This window comes from Heterodontus francisci, chromosome 5 (assembly GCF_036365525.1).
Source record: "Heterodontus francisci isolate sHetFra1 chromosome 5, sHetFra1.hap1, whole genome shotgun sequence".
NCBI classification, from domain to species: Eukaryota; Metazoa; Chordata; class Chondrichthyes; order Heterodontiformes; family Heterodontidae; genus Heterodontus; species Heterodontus francisci.
The window spans coordinates 116957015-116981090 of NC_090375.1; the positions used below are offsets into that span (position 1 = coordinate 116957015).

At 41.7% G+C, this 24076-nt stretch overlaps 1 protein-coding gene across 2 annotated transcripts in view; it reads left to right on the forward strand.

Annotated features, from left to right (window-relative positions):
- The window catches only part of prex2 (phosphatidylinositol-3,4,5-trisphosphate-dependent Rac exchange factor 2), a 638971-nt gene that overhangs the window by 463637 nt on the left and 151258 nt on the right, over positions 1-24076 (forward strand). The window contains exons 31-32 of one of the 2 annotated variants that reach the window (XM_068030918.1): positions 10533-10574; positions 15710-15927. In XM_068030918.1, the coding sequence (XP_067887019.1) occupies positions 10533-10574; positions 15710-15927 (260 nt within the window). The remainder of the gene's footprint in view (positions 1-10532; positions 10575-15709; positions 15928-24076) is intronic. The other variant, XM_068030919.1, reaches the window with a different exon arrangement.

The following is a 24076-nucleotide window of genomic DNA, read 5'->3' on the forward strand; positions in this document are numbered from 1 at the left end:
TTCGCAACATAGAGTCATTGGGGTAGAAATTGGTTTAAGTCAGATTTTGGGTGCCAGCAGGGAACAAATCTTGCGCCTGAAGATGGAGCCCCAAGGGCCATGAGGAATTAGTCCTTGGATCTCATTGTAATAATAACAATGAGTTGCAGGCGCCAACTTGGCCTCCTGATTTTTGGCTGGCTTGAATGTTGAGCCAACCTGCAGGCACATCTAAGGGTTTGGGGGAGTCAAATGGAAGTGGGAAGAGGTGTGGTGACCCCAGACAGGCAGCATCTCTCAGTTTTTCTGTGGAGAAGCACTCCTGCTCCCGTTGGTGCCAAATCAAGACAAATAAAGTACCTACGGTTTTTCTGTGGCATCCAACATTCATGTTAAGGATCTCTGGTTAGATTTCCACAGAACTGAAAAAACTAGTTTCAGCATTATGAATATACCTCATGAGAGGTATAGACAGGGTGGATAGCAAGAGGCTTTTTCCCAGAGTGGGGGATTCAATTACTAGAGGACACGAGTTCAAAGTGAAAGGGGAAAAGTTTAGGGGGGATATGCGTGGAAAGTTCTTTATGCAGAGGGTGGTGGGTGCCTGGAACGTGTTGCCAGCGCAGGTGGTAGATGCGGGCACGATGGAGTCTTTTAAGATGTATCTAGACAGATACATGAATGGGCAGGAAGAAAAGAGATACAGAACCTTAGAAAATAGGCGACATGTTTAGAGAGAGGATCTGGATCGGCGCAGGCTTGGAGGGCCGAAGGGCCTGTTCCTGTGCTGTAATTATCTTTGTTCTTTGTATAGCAGAAGCGCCCTAAAACAAGCAAAGAACCAGTCTTTGGATATTTAAATTGGTCAATGCTACTTTCGGACAGGCGCCAAGGAAGCTTAAAAAGAGTAATATGACAGCAACCATGCCACTGGTTTGCTCCATATCTTTACACAAATAAAAATTGATTTCAGTCTTGAAAATTTCAATTGATCCAGCATCTAGACCATTTTGGGGAAGTGAGTTCCAGATTTCCAACAACCTCCATGTGAAAAAGTGCTTCCTGATTTCACTCCTAAGTGGCCTAGCTCTAATTTTAAGATGATGCAGTCGTGTTCTGAATTCCTCCATCAGAGGAAATTGTTTGTCTTTATCTATCCTGTTGAATCTTTGTATCATTTTAAATACCTCGATTAGATCACCACCAACCTTTAAGTTTAAATGAAGACAAATCAAGTTATGCAATCTGTGCTTGAACCTGTTGTATGTGCCCATAATGAAAAACTGTTTCCTTTCCCAACATTTGACACATTGGTCAGCATAAACATTTACAGAGTATAAATAAAACTCAAAAGGTTGCATACATATTTTTCCTTCTGATTGTGCATGCCACCATATTTACAACACAATATTTTCTTTGTAAGATAGAAGGTGCCTGACCGCTAGCTACTGCAAAGACAATTTTGACAACTTGAAAAATGTAATCAGTGATAATGTTTTGCCACTTTAATCCAGGAAACTATTTCCAATCACTAGTCATCTTGTTTAAGAAGGGTAGCAGGGAAAATCCTGGTAATTATAGACCGGTGAGCCTGATGTCAGTGGTAGGGAAGCTGCTGGAGAAGATACTGAGGGATAGGATCTATTCCCATTTGGAAGAAAATGGGCTTATCAGTGATAGGCAACATGGTTTTGTGCAGGGAAGGTCATGTCTTACCAACTTAATAGAATTCTTTGAGGAAGTGACAAAGTTGATTGATGAGGGAAGGGCTGTAGATGTCATATACATGGACTTCAGTAAGGCGTTTGATAAGGTTACCCATGGTAGGCTGGTGGAGAAAGTGAAGTCGCATGGGGTCCAGGGTGTACTAGCTAGATGGATAAAGAACTGGCTGGGCAACAGGAGACAGAGAGTAGTAGTGGAAGGGAGTTTCTCAAAATGGAGACGTGTGACCAGTAGTGTTCCATAGGGATCCGTGCTGGGACCACTGTTGTTTGTGATATACATAAATGATTTGGAGGAAAGTTTAGGTGGTCTGATTAGCAAGTTTGCAGACGACACTAAGATTGGTGGAGTAGCAGATAGTGAAGGGGACTGTCAGAGAATACAGCAGAATATAGATAGATTGGAGAGTTGGGCAGAGAAATGGCAGATGGAGTTCAATCAGGGCAAATGCGAGGTGATGCATTTTGGAAGATCCAATTCAAGAGTGAACTATACAGTAAGTGGAAAAGTCCTGGGGAAAATTGATGTACAGAGAGATTTGGGTGATCAGGTCCATTGTTCCCTGAAGGTGGCAACGCAGGTCAATAGAGTGGTCAAGAAGGCATACGGCATGCTTTCCTTCATCGGACGGGGTATTGAGTACAAGAGTTGGCAGGTCATGTTACAGTTGCATAAGACTTTGGTTCGGCCACACTTGGAATACTGCGTGTAGTTCTGGTCGCCACATTACCAAAAGGATGTGGATGCTTTGGAGAGGGTGCAGAGGAGGTTCACCAGGATGTTGCCTGGTATGGAGGGCGCTAGCTATGAAGAGAGGTTGAGTAGATTAGGATTATTTTCATTAGAAAGACGGAGATTGAGGGGGGACCTGATTGAGGTGTACAAAATCATGAGAGGTATAGACAGGGTGGATAGCAAGAAGCTTTTTCCCAGAGTGGGGGATTCAATTACTAGGGGTCACGAGTTCAAAGTGAGAGGGGAAAAGTTTAGGGGGGATATGCGTGGAAAGTTCTTTACGCAGAGGGTGGTGGGTGCCTGGAACGCATTGCCAGCGGAGGTGGTAGACGTGGGCACGATAGCGTCTTTTAAGATGTATCTAGACAGATACATGAATGGGCAGGAAGCAAAGAGATACAGACCCTTAGAAAATAGGCGACAGGTTTCGATCGAGGATCTGGATCGGCGCAGGCTTGGAGGGCCGAAGGGCCTGTTCCTGTGCTGTAATTTTCTTTGTTCTTCGTAGCAATAAACATACACATTGAATTTAAGTATGTGTAGGGGTGGAAGGGGATAGCATTGGATTCTGGCAGTCTCATGGGGCAGAAGCAGCTCTTATTCATAGCAGTATAATGATGTATGTGATGCATCTACAGTCCAATGGAAATCCCCTTGTTCACATAATAGCCAATTTGAAATTTGCACTTGATTCCCTGGATTCAGTTTTTATTTGGATTTGTGTTCCCATGTAATTTATACCATCTAGTTGAAGCTTATGGAGATATTTTTGATTCTGATTGGCAATTAAGAGTAAATATTCTATAATAATGTTGCACAAGATGGGCTGAATTTTGTTAACTCCTTGGGGGTCCTGGTGGCGGCACCAGAAGCGGATGCCATCGCTGCATGTCACATGTGGGGCCAGCCAACTATGATCCCGCGGCAGCCAGCCAATTAACAAACAAGGCACAGGGCCTGTCCTATTACAGGTTGGAGGCAGGCTATGAGAATGTAGGTGCTGGTGCCATGTTTAAAGTGCTGCCAGCCCTGCTTGTACTGCTGCCTTTCACTGATGCAGTGAATCTGGAGTGCTGCTGCACCCCCTCTATCATGGCTGCTGCTGGATCTTCCTGGATCCCCCTCTACAGCAGCTGCTGCCGGACCCTCCCTTACCTCTGCTGCGACTCCTGCATCTCCCCACACTCCTGCAGCAGGACTGCCGACTGACCGGACGGAGCGGGAGCCAACAGGGACCATGTTCGAGGCGAGACACTGGGTGGCCCCATAGTTTTGCAATGCAAACATACAAACATACGAATTAGGAGTAGGAGTAGGCCATTTGGCTCTGCCATTTGATAGGATTATGGCTGATTTGAATGTGGCCTCAACTCCACTTTCCTGTCTGCCCCCCATAACACTTGACTCCCTCCAGGCTGTAAGGGAAAGGTGGGAAGTCCTTTTTCCAAGGGATGGCAAGATGAGATCCTCCCACCTGACCAAGCAAGCCTGGATGGAGATTGCTGAGGAAGTCAGCAACCATGGGGTCACCCCCCGGTTCTGGATCCAGTGTCGTAAGACGGTCAATAACCTCTTTCGCTCCACTAAGTCTTCCATACCCATCTCCTCTTTGGGGCTTGCATGTGGCTACATGGGAGGGAACATTACATGTGGAGGGAGTGACCACAAAGATGGTGGCAGGGGGTGAGGCATCACCACATCCTCAGATGCATGGCTGCATCTTGGCGACAGGCCGCCGCCTTTCAGAGCTCGCCCCCATTATATCCCCTGAGCATGGACTTGGGGAGGAGCCATTTGGGAGACCCCATCAGGAGACAAGGGCTGCCACTATCATAAGTGTCCTGCTGTTCTTTGTGCGAGGTCGAACTGTGTTCCTCTTTCCGCTTAAAGGAGAAAAGGGCCCATAACACCAGGGAGACATCGAGGATTGGCAGTGGGACCCCTAATGTTTGTCCTCTGATGTCAGCAGGGGAGGAGGCTCTGGAGCTGGTAATGGCCATGGGCTGCTGTGCAATTGTGGAGTGTCTGCACAAGAGAGTGAGGAGACATTGTGTTCTGGAAATACACAATGTGCATGGCTGACATGACAAGATCTGAACAATCCAGCCCATAAATGTTTGTGTTCTCTCATGCAGGTCATGACACTTAGGAGGCAAGTGCATCCATTGTGACAGTGGGCCTGTCATCAACCTCTGAGGAGCAACAGTCAGAGGATGCACTGCCACATCATTCCCCTGCACCCTCCACCAACACAGATACACAGAACAATATCAAACATTATAAACTCCTAGGTTCAGTTCCCAATCTGTACTCAATTAACTGATATCAGATGAGGTGGCACCAGGGAAGTTACAATTAGCTTCAGCACCCCTGGCCAAGGGGAGGGGAGGGTTAAAAACAGCTGCTCATGATCACAATTCAGTGACTTATGCTGAAAAATATGTCTGTGTGAACATCAGACTTTTAATTTCAGGTTCACATGTGATGCCACCTCAGTCAAAAAGTCTCCCTAATGCATGAAAAGATACGTGGGTGAGGTACCTCAGCGTGACTAACTTCAGAAGAGAGAAAATTTGAAAGGAATAGTATTACACTAAAAAAAATTGGTTTACATAACAGTTTATTAGGCAAAGTGCCTATATTATACCATTGTCCTTTGTGCTTTTATTACAACATTAATACCAGAAAACTATTCACATAAATTATGATTAAAAATTCTATAATAATTTTTCCACATGGGGAAAAGAAGATTGGTTGAAACATCACTCAATATATTAAGAAATAATTATTCTTTGGGTATGTTATAATCCTTCTGCTACTTTATCATTCCATAGAAAGAAAGATTTAGAAACATAAAAAGAGGTAATTTGGCCCATCATGTCCATGCCAGCTGAAAAAGATCCAGTCAGCCTAATCCCACCTTCCAGTTCTTAGTTTGTAGTCCTGTAGGATACAGTACCTCAAGTGCATATCTAAGTGTTCTTTAAGTGCGATTAGAGTTTCTGCCTTTACTAGCCTTTCAGGCCGTGAGTTCCAGTCCCCATCACCCTCTGGGTGAAAAAAATCACTCCTCAACTCTGCCCAATCATCTGCAAATTACTTAAAATCTCTGCCCCCTGGTTATTGACTGACCTCTCTGCTAACAGAAATAGGTTCTTCCTATCCACTCTATCTAGCCCCCTCATAATTTTATACACCTCAATTAAATCTCCCCCTCAGCTTCCTCTTTTCCAACGAAAACAACCCCAGCCGATCCAGCCTTTCCTCAGAGCTAAAATTCACCAATCTTGGCAACATCCTCATAAATCTCCTCTGTACCCTCTCTAGTGCAATCACATCCTTCCTGTAATGCAGTGACAAGAACTGTACACGATAATTTAGCTGCAGCCTAACTAGTATTTTATACAGTTCCCGCATAATCTCCCTGTTTTTGTATGCTAGGCCTCAGCCAGTAAAAGAAAAGCATCCCATAGGCCTTCTTGACCACCTTTTTTACCTGTCCTACTACCTTCAGGAGTCTGTGGACATGCACTTCAAGGTCCCTTAGTCCCTCAAGACTTTTCAAAATCCTACCATTTATCACGTATTCCTTTGCATTGTTTGCCTTCCCCAAATGCATTACCTCACTCTTCTCTAGATTGAATTCCATTTTCCATTTTTCTGCTCACTTGGCCAGTCCATTGATATCTTCCTGCAGTCTCTAGCTTTCCTCCTCATGCTCAATCACATGGCAAATTTTTGTATCATCTGCAAACAGCTTAATCATGCCCCTTACTTTTAAGTCTAGATCGGTGATATATACTACAAACAGCAAGAGAGCCAGTACTGAGCCCTGTGGAATCCTATTGGAAACAGCCTTCCAGTCAAAAAAACACCCGTAGATCCAACTTGCCACCTGCCCTTGGATTGCTTGAGCTTTTAGTTTTCTGACCAGTCTGCCATGTGACAGACCTGCTAATTTCCATCTGGACTGCATCAAATGCGTTACCCTCATCGACTTTCCTTGTTACCTACTCAAAAAATTCTATCAAGTTAGCTAACACGACCTTCTCTTAACAAATCCTTGCTAACTGTTTTTGATTAATCCATGCCTTTCTAACTGATTATTTGCCCTGTCTCAGAATTTTTTTCAATAATTTGCCCACCATCAGGGTTGGGCTGGCTGGCCTAGAATTATGAATATACAAACATACGAACTCGGCACAGGAGTTGGCCACTTGGCCCCTTGAGCCTGCTCCGCCATTCAATAAGATCATGGCTGATCTGTTTGTAACCTCAACTCCACATTCCTGCCTACCCCCGATAACCTTTTGCCCCCTTGCTTATCAAGAATCTATCTACCTCTGCCGTAAAAATATTTAAAGACTCTGCTTCCATTGCCTTTTGAGGAAGAGAATTCCAAAGACTCATGACCCTCTGAGAATAAGTTTCTCTTCATCTCTGTCCTGAATGGGTGACCCCTTATTTTTAAACAGTGACCCCTAGTTCTAGATTCTCCCGCAAGGGGGAACATCCTTTCCACATCCACCCTGTCAAGACCCCTCAGATTCTTATATGTTTCAGTCAATTCGCCTCGTACTCTTCTAAATTCCAGCGGATACAAGCCCAGTCTGTCCAACCTTTTCTAATAAGACAATCCTCCCATTCCAAGTATTAGTCTAGTAATTCTTCTCTGAACTGCTTCCAATTCATTTACATCCTTCTTTAAATAAGGAGACCAATACTGTACCCTGATGTGGTCTCACTAATGCCCTGTATGACTGAAGCATAACCTCCCTACTTTTGCATTCGATTCCCTGGACTATCTGCTCCTTTTTTGAACGTTGGCAGAAATCCAATCCTCCAGCAGCATGCCTGTAGCCAGAGAGGATTGGAAAATGATCATCAGAGCTTCTGCTATTTCTTCCCTTGCTCCCAGTAGCAACTTGGGATACATTTCATCCGTGCCTAATAATTTATCTACTTTCAAGGATGTTAAACAACGTAATGCTTCCTCCCTATGTTTATCCCATCCAATATTTCACCCTCCTCCTGAACTACAGTATCTACTTTGCCCCCCTCTCCTTTGTAAAAACAGATGCAAGACATTCAGTAAGGACCATGCCCACGTCTTCCAACACCACACACAAGTTAACTTTTTGGTCTCTAACTGGCCCTACCTTTTCCTAGTCATCCTCTTCCTCTTTATGTATTTAGAAAACATCTTTAGGTTTTCCTCATTTTACTTGCCAATATTAATGTCCTCTCTTTGCCTTCCTAAATTCCTTTTAAATTTCACCCTTGCATCTTCTATACTCAACTAGACTTTCTGCAATTTTGAGCTTTTGGCGTCTGACATAAACTTTCTCTTTTTGCCTTATCCTACTCCCTATGCTCTTTGACATCCAGGGTGGTCTAGATTTGAGAGTCCCACTCCTTTTCTTTGTGGGAAGTTATTTGTTCTGAACCCTCTTGATCTCCTTCTTGAATGCCTCCCAGTGCTGTGACACTGATTTATCTTCAAGTAACCATTTCCAGTCCACTTTTGCCAAACCACAGCTCAACTTAGTAAAATTGGCCTTTCCCAATTTAAAACTTTCACAGAATAGAATCATAGAAAGTTTACGGCACAGAAGGCGGCCACTTGGCCCATTATGTCTGTGCCGACCGAAAAACAATCCATCCAGTCTAATCCCACCTTCCGCATTTGGTCCGTAGCCCTGTAAATTACGGCATTGAGGTGCATATCCAGGCTCCTTTTGAATGAGTTGAGGGTTTCTGTCTTAACTACTCTTACAGGCAGTACGTTCCAGACCCCCATCACCCTTTGGGTGAAAACATTTTTCCTCATCTCACCTCTAATCTTTCTACCAATCACTTTGAATCTCTGCCCCCTAATCCACTGACCTCTCTGCTAAGGTAAATAGGCCCTTCACCTCCACTCTATCCAGGTCCCTCAAAATTTTGTATATTTCAATCAGATCTCCCCTCAGCCTTCTCTACTCCAAGGAGAACAACCCCAGCCTATCCAATCTTTCCTCATAGCTGCATTTTTGCAGTCCTGCCAACATCCTCGTAAAACTCTTCTGTACCCTCTCTAATGCAATTACATCCATTTCACTATTGGTCTATCTTTATCCTTTTCCAAAACTACTCTAAATCTATCTGAATTATGATCACCATGACTAAAATGCTTTGCTACTGATACCCCTTCCACTCGCACAGATTTATTCCCTAAAACTATGTCCAACACTGCCCGTTCTCTTATATGATAATGCAAAATACTGCAGATGCTGGAAGTCTGAAATAAAAACAAGAAATGCTGGAAATACTCAGCAGGTCTGGTAGCATCTGTGGAGAGAGAGAAGCAGAGTTTACATTTCAGGTCAGTGACCCTTCTTCAGAACTCTTCCTTCCCCAGTTCTGAAGATTCGTTGAATTTCTTTGACTGCCTATCCAAGCAGACTGTTCATCAACACCGCCTGGAAATATTCCTAGTGGCAGTCAACTATTCAAGTTTGGGACACATCGCCAAAACAAACGACTTCCATATCCGCTTCTCAGTCTAAGTTTTTTTCTATTCCTTCTATTTCTTTGTAACAGCTGTAAACAAAAATCCATTTTTGTCCTGGTTAACCGGTTTTTGAATGTATGTGCATGTGCGTGAGGGCGAGGATAAAAATATGGGGTTTTAATATTTCAATTCGCATATATAGTTACTTCATTTTTGGTTAAGACTTGGTTTATAATAAATGGATAATTTTGTTGTGAAATAAAGAAACCTGGTTGGTGTGCTTTATTCTGGGACAAATAGAGTATCAAATTGACTGTTTCGGTAAGTGGGAAAATTTACTGACATATTGTGACCTGCGGAGAAGTGGGACTGAATTAACAGTACATTCCTCCCACCTCAGTCGTAACACTGTACTTACCAGCATGTGGCACGAGGAGTAATTGGGACATTACAACTTTTTTGGTCTGCCTTTTTAACTTCTTTCCTAGTTCCCTGAATTCTGCCTGGAGGACCTCATCCATCTTTGTACCTATGTCATTGGTACCAATGTGAACCGTGATCTCTGGCTGTTCACCCTCCCCCCTCAGAATGTCTGCATCCTTGACCTGGCACCAGGGAGGCATGTCTAAGGCCGCAGAAACACCCGTCTGTTCCGCGAACTATTGAATCTCTGACCACCATTGATTTTTTTACCTTTCACCTTCACCCCCACACAGCTGAGCCAACCATGGTACCGTAGACTTGGTTTTGGCTGTATCTCTCAAAGGGACCATCACCATCACCATGCCAGTTGGAGAGTGAGCATTCAGGGGACACCTGCACTACCTGCCTCATTCTGCTTGATTGTCTGGCAGTTACCCATTTCTTCTTTCCCTGCACACCCTTAAGATGCAGTGTGACCACCTTTAGAAATGTGCTCTTGATGTAGCTCTCAGCCTCACAGATACACTGCAATGACACCAGCTGCTGCTCAGGCTCTGAAACCTGGGGCTGGATTTCCTCCAGCTGATGACACTTCCTGCACATGTGGTTATCCAGGATGCGAGAAGTGTTTTTTTAACCATGCTCCCTAGTGCTCACACTCCCTCCGAGCTCTGTCCTCTCTGCTGCTGCTCTGTCCCTGTACTCCTTCAGTTCCACTTTATTTCTTCTGGGCTCTCCAATTCCACTATTGTAATCTTGTATAATATTTTACATAAATCGTTATCATTAAATTAAACAAACTGTAATGAACGCAATGAAAATCAATGTATTAAATGTTTCTATTACCATGATTGTCCTCTAAAAATCAATGACATTGAGTGTAATCATGCTCCTATTTCTGTAAAGGAATCCATGTAATTAGAAAATTAGCAAAATTGAATCCTATGCTAATGAGGAAACTGAAATTTGAAGCATTGAATATTTCTGCCTGAGTGAATGCTCCCGAAAAATCAATAGTTATTTTCAGTAGGAGAATGTTGGATTTTCTGAGTTTTATCAGTAAATCTAAAAGTTTATGATATATTGCATGATTTATGTGGGTTACTTGTCCATGATGCTATAACAAATGTAGTAGTGTGTGAAGATTGTAGAATTTTAATAAAATTGTTTTTTTCAGAGGTGAAGATCCGAATATTCCTGGCTCTCCTTGAAAACACAGGTAATGGCAAAACTCATGTAACTGAAACAAATTATTTGAGAAGCAGTATGTATCGTAATAGGTTAATAAAAAGCCTGCATCCAGCTGTAACTTAGTCATACTTTTTTTTATACATGTTAGTGCTAAGGTATAGCAGAGTAATTTAGTGCTCCTTCATTCCAAGTGGGGATCACACCTGAAGAGAGTGCAGGCCAGAGCATAACACTAGCCTTATTTCTGAATATGGCTCCCTTGAAGACTGGTTCCATGCTGGGGTGCAGAATTGCTGAATTTATTCCATTATTTAGTAGCTATAACAAAAGTTCCCACTCAAAATTGATTTTTTAATTAAAATGATAGCAGTGCTGTTGGATTTTTTAATTATAATGGTCACTGAATAAACTACTGGGATTAACATTTAAATTAATGCTTTCTCGTCATTTTTGGAATTTACTGGCACAAACAGAAACAGAATGGATCACTGAGTATTAAAGGAACAGGAATATTAACGGTCTTATTGCCCAATTGTACTGCAGCTCGTGCATCGATATGCAAGTCACAATGATACAAAAAAACTTCAGGGAATGTAATTAATGATTTGATGCCATATTGAATTATGTTAAATGAGAATGTGCTGCCATAATGCTTGGGCTTCACACAGGCAATTCATGTAAAGCTACCTCATAAAATCTTCATTAGAAAAAGATTCTGTGTTCCACTGAACCATGCTTCATAAGTTTAAAATTTTACCAAAGAACTGATAAGACAGTCCATTCTTGACTAATTCAAGGAATTAACTGCATTCTGAACAGGCACGTGCATAGCTCCACTCGAAGAGAATGCAGATCAAAGACCACACTAGTGTTTCAGAACATGGCTCCCTTAAAGAGAACAGTTTGGAGCCAGCAGTATAATTTACTGCTGCTGGCTCTTACTGCACTAACACAGCTACTAGTCTCCATATATAAAGGCTATTAGTTCCTCAGTGATGCACTCTTTGCTTTATTGCAGAAGTGCTGAACTAGCTGATCACATTTTTGCAGAATTTTTCTATAAGTGGCACTTACAATGTTTCCAATTATTGCAAAGCTTTTTGTTCAGAACAAGCAGTAACTTATTGGACCACGGGGTGCCATGAAAAGTCCTAGTGCACTTGACCCCTTGAATAGTTACAGTAATTCAATCATCCTACCTGATATTCCACCATAAATTTTTCGTCAAAATAAAAGTCAAGAAATAATGTTGGAAGGGAGGAGGAAGAGGGTGACCTCATCTCCCCTGCAATGTGAAACAAGCCAAGTCATATAGGAAGAATAAATAATGTCCAGGAGGGTGGGATACCTCGACCTGTAAACCATGTTCCCTGTGACAACACGAGTGAGCAAGATTGTATTTGTTTTTATTGCAATTGTTCTCAGTTACAACACACAGTAATATATGTTATTGGTATTCTATCCAGTATATGTGGTGCAGTCAGTAAAACAGAGACATAGACTGATAGGGAGTGCAGGTTACATTATGGTTTACAGATGTCCCACGGAGCTGGTTCTGATGAACAGTACCTTTTACTGCTATTGCTGTCTGTTGCAGCAGTGCTGATGTGCATTTGATATTCTTGGTTTTGTCACTGTAGCTTTGTGAACCTTCAGAGTTTGGTGCATTGGTGCATGTTTCTCTGACACACTGCTTGCCATAATGTGAGCAGGTACATTTGTCGGCCAATTAAGCATGAGAAGAGAGGGATAGGAAAGTAAAGGAGGATCAAGAACTAAAACAGACAGGGGTAGGAAAGACTGAGAGGAAGATAGATTGCCACACGTATGAAAAGGACAAAAGAGGCATTGTGGAAATTAATTGGACATTGGCATTAAACAGTGGGACAAGGAGAGAATGAAAGAAAAATGAAACCTCACAAAGGTAAGGAAAAGAAAGAAACAGCAATGAGAACCAAAAGAGGAGAAACACAAAAGAAATAGAAACACAAATATTAGAGAAAAGAGCAGCAAAGAAAGTAAAGGATTGGATGGAGTGTATTAATTTGAGCTGACTGTATGTTATGACATTGTAACATAGCTATAGGTTTAAAAAAGTCTGTCTTTATATAGGTGTAAAGACATAAATAAGAAGGGCAAGCATATTCATTGTCGGTATGCTTTCTCGCTGTTTTGTATTGAGGAAATCATTAGGAAAACTGATTGAGAAATAACAAAAAAAGAGAAACAAGTGTGATTTATAACAAAAGTGCGAACATGCTGTGGTGCCCGTAATGTGGTTGTTGTACTTGCCTCATCAGAGAAACTTAAAAACCTGCAGTGACATGGTATGAGCCCACAGTTTCCCTCACATTGCCTCAGCGCACACACATACAATGTGGACGGATCCATTTTAATTCCCACGCAGCAGAATAAAGAGCCATCTACTGAACAATCTTCCTGAGCAACTGGGCAGAACTGAATATAATCTTCAGAACATATTGTTCCGGCCAGGTGAGGAGGGGAACTCAGGCTGGCCCTTTCGCCCCTTCTCTGGTTTGACCGCAACAGGGTTTATCCTTTTTACACAGTGGTTGAACTTACCACCGCATAGAGCGCTTGCTCCTGTTCCTCTAATACAATTTCCAAAGAACCAATCAGACAGGTTTTCTTGAGATTAAACAAGAAAGATGTAAGTTTATTATTCTCAACACACTAAACCGGTTAAAATGACTAAAAATACGCTACGCAGTTACGCACACATTCACACGAGAGTCTCACACACACAAATAGATTACAGAGGGATAAACAGTTTTGGTGGTTGAAGTAGAGTCTGGAATAAATGGAATTTAAATATGGGATATCCGTTCCAGAGTTCTCAGTTGAAATTGTAGTCCTAAAATTCTCGCTGAGCTACGTGCATGGTTGTGGGTTTGCTTCTCTTGAAGGCAGAGGAGGGAGTTCAATCCTTGTCCCCTGGTTGTAGCCAGTGGCGGTCTGACTGGAGAGAGAGAGAGAGCTGCCTCCTTGATGGCTTACAGTTACTGTCCCTTTTGTCTGAAAAAGCTTCCAGTCTCTCCAGAGCTGCACAGGTAGTCACATGACATTATCAAACCTCTTTGTGTTTTCATGAGGTCCTTCTGGAAGCTTCTATGATATTCAAGGCTTTACCCCTCAAGCTGTCCAGTCACGCTTGGTAGGAGTTGGCTTTTTCAAAGTCAATGGGTGTCGATGGCCCTTGGCGACTGTACTGATAAGGCCATTTCAGGTAATTTAATCAGAGAGCACCCCATTGTTCTGGCTAGGCTGAGTCAGTCGTGTTGTCTCCAGTCAGTCTTTTTGCGTTTCAAATGTAAATTGCAGTGGCCATCTTGGCTGCCAGTGTACTTTTTAAAAAGGTGATTTGTAAGAATTTCCAGTAAAGATCTAAGGCAAGGTTCCAACCAATGAAATTAATATTTCCCATTTGGCATGTAGGGTTTTCATGGCAATATATTATTTTTTAATAACTGCTGAGGCCTTTAATATATATACTTTTTTGTGAATATAAGAACTGATTTAATTATATATTTTAATTCACAATCTTTAATCCATTGTCCTCAACATTCTAATTACGGTGGCAAGGAGATACTTGTCTAGTGAGAATAGTTAGAGTTCCTATATTACACATAACAAAATCGGAATTGATATTCCAAGCTTTGAAAAGATAAAAACTGAAACAAAATTAAACTGGGTTGCAATCTTTTATTAAAATGAAAATAAATTAGGCTTATAGGACACATTACTGTTTTTAGGATGATGAAGAGCAACAATCAATGTAAATCTGTTTAAGATTTATCATTCAGAACTGATCCAAGGACAATGTCAGAACCAATTCTTATACCGCCTCACCGTTTCCTAGTCAACCAGTAAGACTGTGGGGATGTAGAGAGCTGATATAAATGACCTAGACTTGGGTGTACAGGGCACAATTTCAAAATTTGCAGATGACATAAAACTCAGAAGTATTGTAAACTGTGAGGAGGATAGTGATTGACTTCAAGAGGTCATAGAGAGGCTGGTGGAATGGACAGATAAATGGCAGAAGAAATTTAGTGTAGAGAATCATAAAGTGATACATTTTGGTAGGACGAATGAGGAGAGGTAATATAAAATAAAGGATACAATTCTAATGGGGCTGCCTGGGGGTATATGTGCAAAAATAGTTGAAGGTGGCAGGGCAGATTGAGAAAGTAATTTTTAAAAAAAGCATTTGGGATCCTGGCCTTTATAAATAGATGCACAGAGTACAAAAGTAAGTTATGATGAACCTTTATAAGACTCTGATTCAGCCTCAACTGGAGTATTGTGTCCATTTCTGGGCACTTGCACTTCAGGAAGGATGTGAAGACTTGAGAGGATGTGCAGAAAATACTCATGAGAATGAGATCAGGGACCTCATTTATGTGAATAGATGGGGGAATCTGGGGTTGTTTTTCTTCGAGAAGAGAAGGTTGAGAGGAGATTTGATAGAGGTGCTCAAAATAATAAGGGAGCAAGACAGAGTAGATAGAGGGAAACTGTTCCCATTGGCGGAAGGGTTAAGAACCAGAGGACACCAATATAAGGTGACTGGCAAAACAACCAAAGGCGACATGAGGAAAGCTTTTTTATGCAGCAAGCGGTTTGAATCTGGAATGCACCGCCTGAGATTATGGTGGAGGTTGATTCAATCGTGGCTTTCGAAAGGGAATTTGATAAGCATCTGAAGAGAGAGAATTTGGAGGACTATGGGGAAAGGGAGGGGGAGTGGGATTAGTTGAGTTGCTTTTGCAGAGAACTAGCACAGATATGATGGACCAAATGGCTTCCTTCTGTGCTGTAACCATTCTATGAATCTATGATCTTGGAATATTATTTCAACAAAAATGTCCTCGGATATTCTAGAACTTTCTAATATATTGTAGAATCATGTAACAATATCATATGATGTAGTAATAACATGATGCTTATTGATTTTTCAACTTTTTTATACAAAATTTCTTTATCAAGCATGGGAGCTAGATATCATAGCATAAATTTATTGTTAGGAGGCAAGTTAGCTTGCTTTTCACAGAAAAAAGAAACTGGGAAGGTATTTTATAGTCTGTTACTTCATCTATAGTTTATCTTTTTCTTCCCTGTTGTTTTTTTTTTAATCCTCAGATTCTGAAATTCAACTCCGGCAAGACATGGTATTTTGCCAAAGTCTAGTGGCCACAGTTTGTGCTTTCTCAGAACAGCTATTGGCTGCGTTGCATCAGATGTATGACACTAACAGGGAATATGAAATTGAGACGCAGGAGGCCAGTAGAAAGTGGTTGGAGCAAATTGCCAATGTAGGAATCCTCTTTAACTTCCAATCACTGCTCTCTCCTAATCTGGTAAGATGCTGCAACATACAGAATTTACTACTAAGTTATTTTTTTTTAGTTTAGTTTAGAGATACAGCACTGAAACAGGCCCTTCGGCCCACCGAGTCTGTGCCGACCATCAACCACCCATTTATACTAATGCTACACTAATTCCATATTCCTACACATCCCCACCTGTCCTTATATTTCCCTACCACCTACCTATACTAGGGGCAATTTATAATGGCCAATTAACCTATCAACCAGCAAGTGTTTGGCATGTGGGAGGAAACCGGAGCACCCGGACACAGGGAGAACTTGTAAACTCCACACAGGCAGTACCCAGAATTGAACCCGGGTCGCTGGAGCTGTGAGGCTGCAATGCTAACCACTGCGCCACTGTGCCGCCCTATGTTATGTTAGCCATCTAATTGATGTGATTGTTTTAAGATGTATCAGGCTTAGCAATGACACCTACATTTTCAAATCTGAGTACGTTATAGATTGCAGGTGTGGCATCAGGACATAATGTACACTGCGTCCAAATTTATTGAACGCAATATTAAATTCCCAATTAAAGGAAATCTCATAGATCATGAAGTTGTGACATTATACTCTGGATGGTTTAGCGGGCAAGAGGAAGAAAAAGGATGTCACCTATGTTAGTAAAGATATATAAGCACAGACAGTCTGCCACTGTTCTGAATTTTGTGGAAGTGAAATTTGTAGAGGCTACTGTGTCAGATGTTACTCTGATTAGGAATTAGGATTAGGCATAGGCTGTTCTGCCCCTCAGATATGTTCTACTTTTCAATTTAGATTATGGCTGATCTACATCCCAGCTCCATTTTTCTATCTTTGCTCCATATACCTTGATACACTTATGTAGCAAACATTTATCTAAATCTTGAAAACTCCAGTTGACTCAGCATTCAATTTCCTATGTCTTTGAACATATTTTTTGCATCTTCACAGGTATTGATGTCTAGGTAAACATTTGGTAATGTGCCTAGGTTAACAAACAGAAAACTCTGCCCATTAACTATTTTAGCTACTGGAATTATCCTTTGCTTTCATCGATTCTCTCTCCCATCTTTAATAAGCGATAGAACAACATCAGACTCAGTGAAACAATTGTGCATATTTTTCACAAACTATCATGTTATGTCCAGGTGAGAAAGAGGTCTAGGGTTCCCTTTCAGCCTTCACCTGGTCTTGCTGTAACAGAGTTTAATTTTAAACACACCGTGTTTTTTAGCTCCTCCTTGGTGAATCCTTGTTTACCGCTCTCCAATTATAAGGCAAAGAAGCCAGCACAAACAGGCTTTCTTAGGTTGAAAGAAGAAAAGTTGAAATTTATTAAACTTCAGCTTAAACTCTAATTCGGTTAACGCTTACGGATACACGCCACGTCCCACACTAGCATGCATATTCGATACACACATGCAAATACAAGACAGAAAAGAGCAGAAGAAAAATAAAGTGGAAAATTTTGAGGCAATATCTGGAGAGGAGCTGTTACGGTTCTTTATAGAGTCCTTGGTTGTCGGCAGATCTTGCTTTTCGTTGGGGCCCAGTATTTTATTTTATTTATTTTATTTAGAGATACAGCACTGAAACAGGCCCTTCGGCCCACCAAGTCTGTGCCGAACAACAACCACCCATTTATACTAACCCTACAGTAATCCCATATTCCCTACCACCTACCGACACTAGGGGCAAAAAGCTTCTGACTATCCACTCTGTCCATGCCACTTATAACTTTTTCTTCTTAAACCTTGTTCGCTGTCGGAGACCTTTCTCTCTTGGGGTTCATGTGTCTTCAGTGGATTCAGAGGCTTTTGATAAAGAGATGAGAGCAGACAGGAGAGATCTTCTCAATCCAGGAGCAAACTGCTTTTCTGCCCAAACTTTTGGTACAAATTTTAAAAACTCAGGTTGCCCAGCTGGTTAGTCATGTGACTAGCTGGTTTGACCATGTCCGTTTGTGTATTCGGCCATTTTGGCAGTTAACCTGGAATGCGAGCTCCCCCACCTTCAACGTCTGGTGATCAAAAGTCCATTGTGGGTTGAATGTCAGGGAATGGCTGCTTTGTGGGACAGAGTAGATGGAAATTACTGGATCTTAGGAAATAGAAGCAGGAGTAGGCCATTTGGCCCGCCAAGCCTGCTCTGCCATTAAAACAGATCATGGCTGGTCATCTACATCTACGCCATTTTTCCCACTATCTCCATATCCCTTGATGTCAATAGTATCCAGAAATCTATTGATTTCTGTCTTGAATATGCTCAGTGATTGAACTTCCAACGCTGTCTTGGGTAGAGAATTCCACAGATTCACCACCCTCTGAGTAAAGAAATTCCTCCTGATCTCAGTCTTAAATGGCCTGCCCCTTATTCTGAGACTGTATCCTCTTGTTCTAGACTCACCAGCCAGAGGAAACATCCTATCCACATCTACCCTGTCACGCCTTGTAAGATTTTTGTAAGCTTTAATGCGATCACCTTTCATTTTTCGAAACTCTAGAGAATGCAGACCTAGTTTCTGCACTCTCCCCTCATAAGGCAATCCCGCCATCCCAGGGATTAGTCTGGTGAACCTCCGTTGCACTGCATCTATGGCAAGTATATCCTTCCTCAGATAGGGAGACCAAAACTGTACACAATACTTGAGCTGCAGTCTCACCAAGGCTTTATACAATTTCAGCAATACATCTTTACTCCTGTACTCAAATTCCTTTACAGTGAAGAGCAATATACCATTTGCCGCTTTAATTGCTTGCTGCACTTGCATACTAGCCTTTAGTGACACATGAACAAGGACACCCAGATCTCTTTGGACATCAACACTTCCCAAGCTCTCGCCATTTAAGAAATACTCTGCCTTTCTGTTTTTTCTACCAAAGTGGATCACTTCACACTTATTCACATTCTGTTTCATCTACCATGTTCTTGCCCCTTCACTTCGTCTGTCCAAATCCCCTTGAAGCCTCCTTGCATCCTCCTCACAACTTACATTCCCACATAGTTTTGTGTCATCAGCAAATGTGGAAATATTACAATTGGTCGCCATATCCAAATCATTTGAATAGATTGTGAACAGCTGTGACCCAAGCACTGATCCTTGTGGTACCCCACTGGTAACAGCCTGCCATCCTGAGAATGACCCATTTATTCCTACTCTCTGCTTTCTGTCTGTTAACCAATTCTCAGTCCATTGCAGTCTAATACCCCCTACTGGGAGTTAGTAATTGAAGCAGAGACCATGTCAACATTTAAGAATAAGTTAGTTAGGTGGTTCAAGGATAGGGGAATAAAATAGGTGGGAATGGACGGGCACGTGGAATTAGAAGTACTGGTGCTGCTTACGTGTAAGATAAACATCACCACAGACTGAGCTGAATGGATTGTTTCTGCCTTCTAATTTCTAGAAATGTTGAACTATTCCTTTACATATTCCTTTTATATGGGTGTTGTGTCTTTTCTACTTATACTTCTTTTAATGCGGAGTTTTTCTGATCTGAACAATATCTATTAGAAGATCCAAACTCAAGGCTGGATTTTGTGCTGGAGCCAGGGCACCCGGCGCCAGGCCGAAAAGACGGTGGGAGCCACACAGTCTTTTCACGCCCCCCACCCCCACCCCTGCCCAGGAGTGATCCTCCAGTCTTTTTCAATCAAAGTTTCATAAGCTGGGATCCCCGTCCCTTTAAAGATGGGGATCTTGCCTCCAAGAGCTGCCACCCAATCAGAGGGCTGGCAGGTTAGCAGTATCAGTAGCACAAGCGGTGCTGCAGAGGCTTCGGATCCAGGCCCAGGGCTGGAACCCCGGATAATAGATAGATGAGGTGGGGTCACTGGAGCCAGTCCAGAAGGCCCTGGTGAGGGGAGGCTGGGTGGTGCATGTGCAGTCTAGGGGGAGGGGAGTCCTGGTGGTAAACTGGTTCCCAGTGGGGATCCTCCATGGTCCATGAAGGAGAGACCCCACCCAAGCCCACAGGGGCCATCTTATGTTACAAGGCATCCTCCCCGTGTGGCGGAGGCAGTCCTGCACCGCTGGTAAGTGGCGGCGGGAAGAGGCTCTTAATTGGCCGTTAATCGGCCACTTAAGGGCCTCAATTGGCCTCTGGGCGGGAAGGCCATTGTTGGCCTGTCCTGCCCCCAGGAAGATCACTTGGTGACGGGGCAGTAACAGGCCCTCCCCCCACCCCCCCCCCGCCACCACCCATCATGATGCTCCGTGCTCCACCGCCTCGGGGCCCCACAATTGAAGGGCCTCAATTTCAGATACCAACAACTCCTTAAGCATCCCCAGAACAGTTCCTGAGACTTCTTGGATTTGAATAACTGATGACCACGTGGTAGTAATTGTCAATTGAAGACATAGCTGAACAAATCACACAGTTGTGTTTGTTCAAAAGGTGTTTGCCTTCTCTCTCAAGGTTTGCGCGTAGCTAACAAAGCTTGCAACATTTATATTGATTTAAGTTTGGGACAAGATTCTAACTGTAGCTAGTTCTTTTAAGCTCCTTGTGACAATTGACTGACTCAAAGAAATATCTACAAAACTAAGACAACGTAGAACTGCTTTATTTTTGTTACAGAACATGTATTAGTATGTTAATGTGAAATGCTGTCTGTGATTTTATGTTACTGAAAATTTGCAATATTTACAGCACCATTTCAAATAATTTCATGACATCCTCTTTGGACTCCCTTAGATGTGGAATGGGTTGCTGAGGACTTCTCTGTTATTTGCTTAATGTCTTTGATAAACATTCAGATTGCAAATGCAAGTAATGAGAATGGAAACTATCTCAGCTGGGACTGCTGAAACCACTCTGCACCTGTTCTTTTTTAAACTTGCCACAACTACTGAGTGCTGTAGGGTTATTAGCTGGAGATGTATGGAACACCTGTATATACATGCAGTGATTTCCAGTGTCACTTTCATCAATTATAAATGCTTTGCATTTTCTTTTTGTCAGGAGCTCTAATAATCACTTTTTTCCCCAGAAGGTTTCTTTTGTTATTACCTACACCAGTTTGTTCAGTTTACTGGAACAGAGTTGAATCACAGAGCAGCATAGTTCCGCCAACTGTTTGCGATGGTAATGACAGGGAAACTGCCAACGTTCGCTGTCATTACGCCATTGAAACTGACAGCAACTTCTGGAGTCCACACATGCGCAGAATAACACAGAAAAACGGAAGTTGCCTTCAGTGATTCTACACTTTTCCAGAGGGTACACTGTTGAGCCATCCCTAGATGGCAATCAATGGGAAATCTTATGAATTGATGAAAGCTCCCACTCTTCTGTTAGTCTCGCTGTAAAAACTCCAGACAAAGTTACACCTTGTTGCATGAGTTTTTAACAATATATTAACTTCATAATTACTACTAAACACCTTCACTTGCCCTGAGAAGCTAGTTTTACATTTGTGGAATGCCAAATTTCTCAATATTGATTAAAAATTTCCACATTTTAATTTGTATTCTTTGTTTATTTTGGGTTCTTTCTTAATCCAGTCATAATCATTGACTTTAATATCTGAAAATCTAAATTAACAATGAAGAATATTAAGTGCTTTTAACTTCCTGGTTTGCTGTGCATGAATACTTTAGTATAATTGGCTGCTCAGCCTGCTTGCTGACATCACTGCTGCTGCACACCAAGACATCCCCTTGACTTGGTGCCAGATTTAAACTACTGGTAGGAATGGGATTGCTAGATTTTGAGGGCAGTTTTCTTTGAGTTCGCCACTGAGCGCAAAATCCTGGCCAATGTTAATATAACATCAGAGCAAATTAAACCATGGACAAGGTTGCAGTATGGCAATTACAGGCTGAACTTTCAATGTGGTCTCTTTCGGTGTCAATTTTAAACATAGTCTTATATGTTGAATAATAATTGTGGCCTAGGGTCCTAAGTAGAAAATGCATGAACCGGAGGGATTTCTACCATTTCAAAATGGAATTGTGATTGGCATGTCATCGAAGCATTTAGCAATCAACAGGGAGTTCATAAATAGCACTGACTGACAAAAAAGACGCGTGCAGAATCTTAATCACCCTGAGTAGACAAAGTGGAAGTTCACGTGTCAGAATTTTAAAATGGATGCATGCTGACTTTCTTCTTTGGCAGTGGGCTTTATTCCTCCCATGCTATGAATAAATACATTTTCAAAAAGTAGAACTATCAGCTAGAAATATTGGCATGCAGAAAGCCATGTAAGATGCAAGGACGTGTCACCATCCCATCTGCTTATCTGTTCATGTTTGTGCAGATATACCATTTACCTTTTTTTGTATGTCAGATAAGTAATCAGGTAACCTTTAACAATGATGGTAAATGAAAATCAATTAATCATTTAATGGTTGTTTTGCTTAAACATTTCTTTTTGCACCATGCAGAGACAATACATGAAATCTGGTCTTATTCTTTGATGTAATTGTGAATTTATGTCATGAGAGAACAATTGAGAAAAGTGTTATTTGCAAGGTAGGATTGCCAAGAATGTGAGTCAATAGATTCCACAGTTTTCAAGAACAAGATGCATTTTTACCTCAACATATATAGTACATGCTAGATTGTAGATTTCATGTATGTTCCAGCTGGATTTTGGAAAGTAAACCATAAAATTATGTCATAGATATTCACATGTTAAATTATTAGCCTCATGTTTAAAGAAGTCACCACAAAAGAACTTTTCTTCTTGAACAAATTGTCCTGGAAATTCATTTGCTGGCATGAACTGGGTGCAGGAAACATTACCTGCAGGTGAATGAGCAGGCTGCAGGCACACCAGATATTAAGTCTCAGGCCTCATTTACATGATATTGACAAGCTGCAAATACTTGTTGGTTGTCCACATTAGCTCGTTGATGAAGATGATTGGATTATCACAACGTCGCTGGCAGAAACCTCGGGAGAATGCTTAATTTTTTTCCAAAAATATACTTTATTCATAAAAATCTCTTTAAAAAAAAAATTACAAAACATTCCAGAAAATGCAAAAGAAATCAATTTTCTTCACTACAGAGTGTGAGTTGCCTCACAACCCTTCCATTCTATTTTACATGCAACGTACATTTACATTACACAGCAAAACCATATTTTGGTGCATACAGCCCGAGTGGTTTTACACAGGTTCCAACCCCTCAGTTCACTATGGTGTGAGGACCTTACACAGTGGTCTTTCCCCATTGAGCCTTTGCAGTGTCTGCCCCAAGCTTTAGTGCACCCCTCAGCATGTAGTCCTGGACCTTGGAATGTGCCAGTCTGCAATACTCGTGAACAACTCTTTGGATAGTGCTTAAAGGGGAAGGGAAAGCAAACAGGAGGGGATTGTTAGCAATTGCCTGCGGTGGAGCTGGGGTAGTACTCCTGCACCTCACAGCTCCACATTCAGGTCACTATTTTAAAAAGTAGTGGCCTGCAGTGTTCCCTTTAAGGCCACATGTAGACCATCTTCAGGGCAAACCAATTTTGCACAGGGGTTCTCAAACAAGTGTTTGGCCTCTTATTTCAATATGCAAAGGGACTAATACCCGTACCAATATGGCAGGTGGCACACCTCTGGTTCTTAATGAGTATGTGTTTCCGGCCTGCCATATTGTGGGTTTAGGTGCCCATTTGGCACCTGAAAAACGTCTGCGGCACCATTGAATTTCTAGGCCATTATGTTCAAAAATTAACTCTCTCTTCAGTTATCCATGTTTCACCATTAAAACAGCTTCTATTGTTGCTGTTGCTGGCATCTTTTTTTTTAAATAATTTTTTTGTTTGTGATTCCTGTTAGCATGAATTTAAACTGATGAATTCATGTGATTTATTCTCTGAGGGTCTAAAAGTGTATACTCTAATTTAAAAGCAGAAGTGTTTTGCAAAACCCTATCTTTAAAAAGTTTCCCAGTTCTGCTTCTGCACCTCCCAGGTGGTAATTATTTCTTCATTGTTTCATTAGTTCTTTGATTCTACTTAGCAAGGATATTATCATTCCTCAGGTTTTTAGGCGAAGTCAAGTATTTTCAGAGCCATATTTGGTTCATAAACTTATCTGCTTAGTTATTCTGAATAAACATATTGGATAATTATTGTGGCTATCATTTTATGATACTTTTTAAAAATTTGTGCTCATCAAGATGAGAGATTTTGATGCTGGGACTAGATCACTT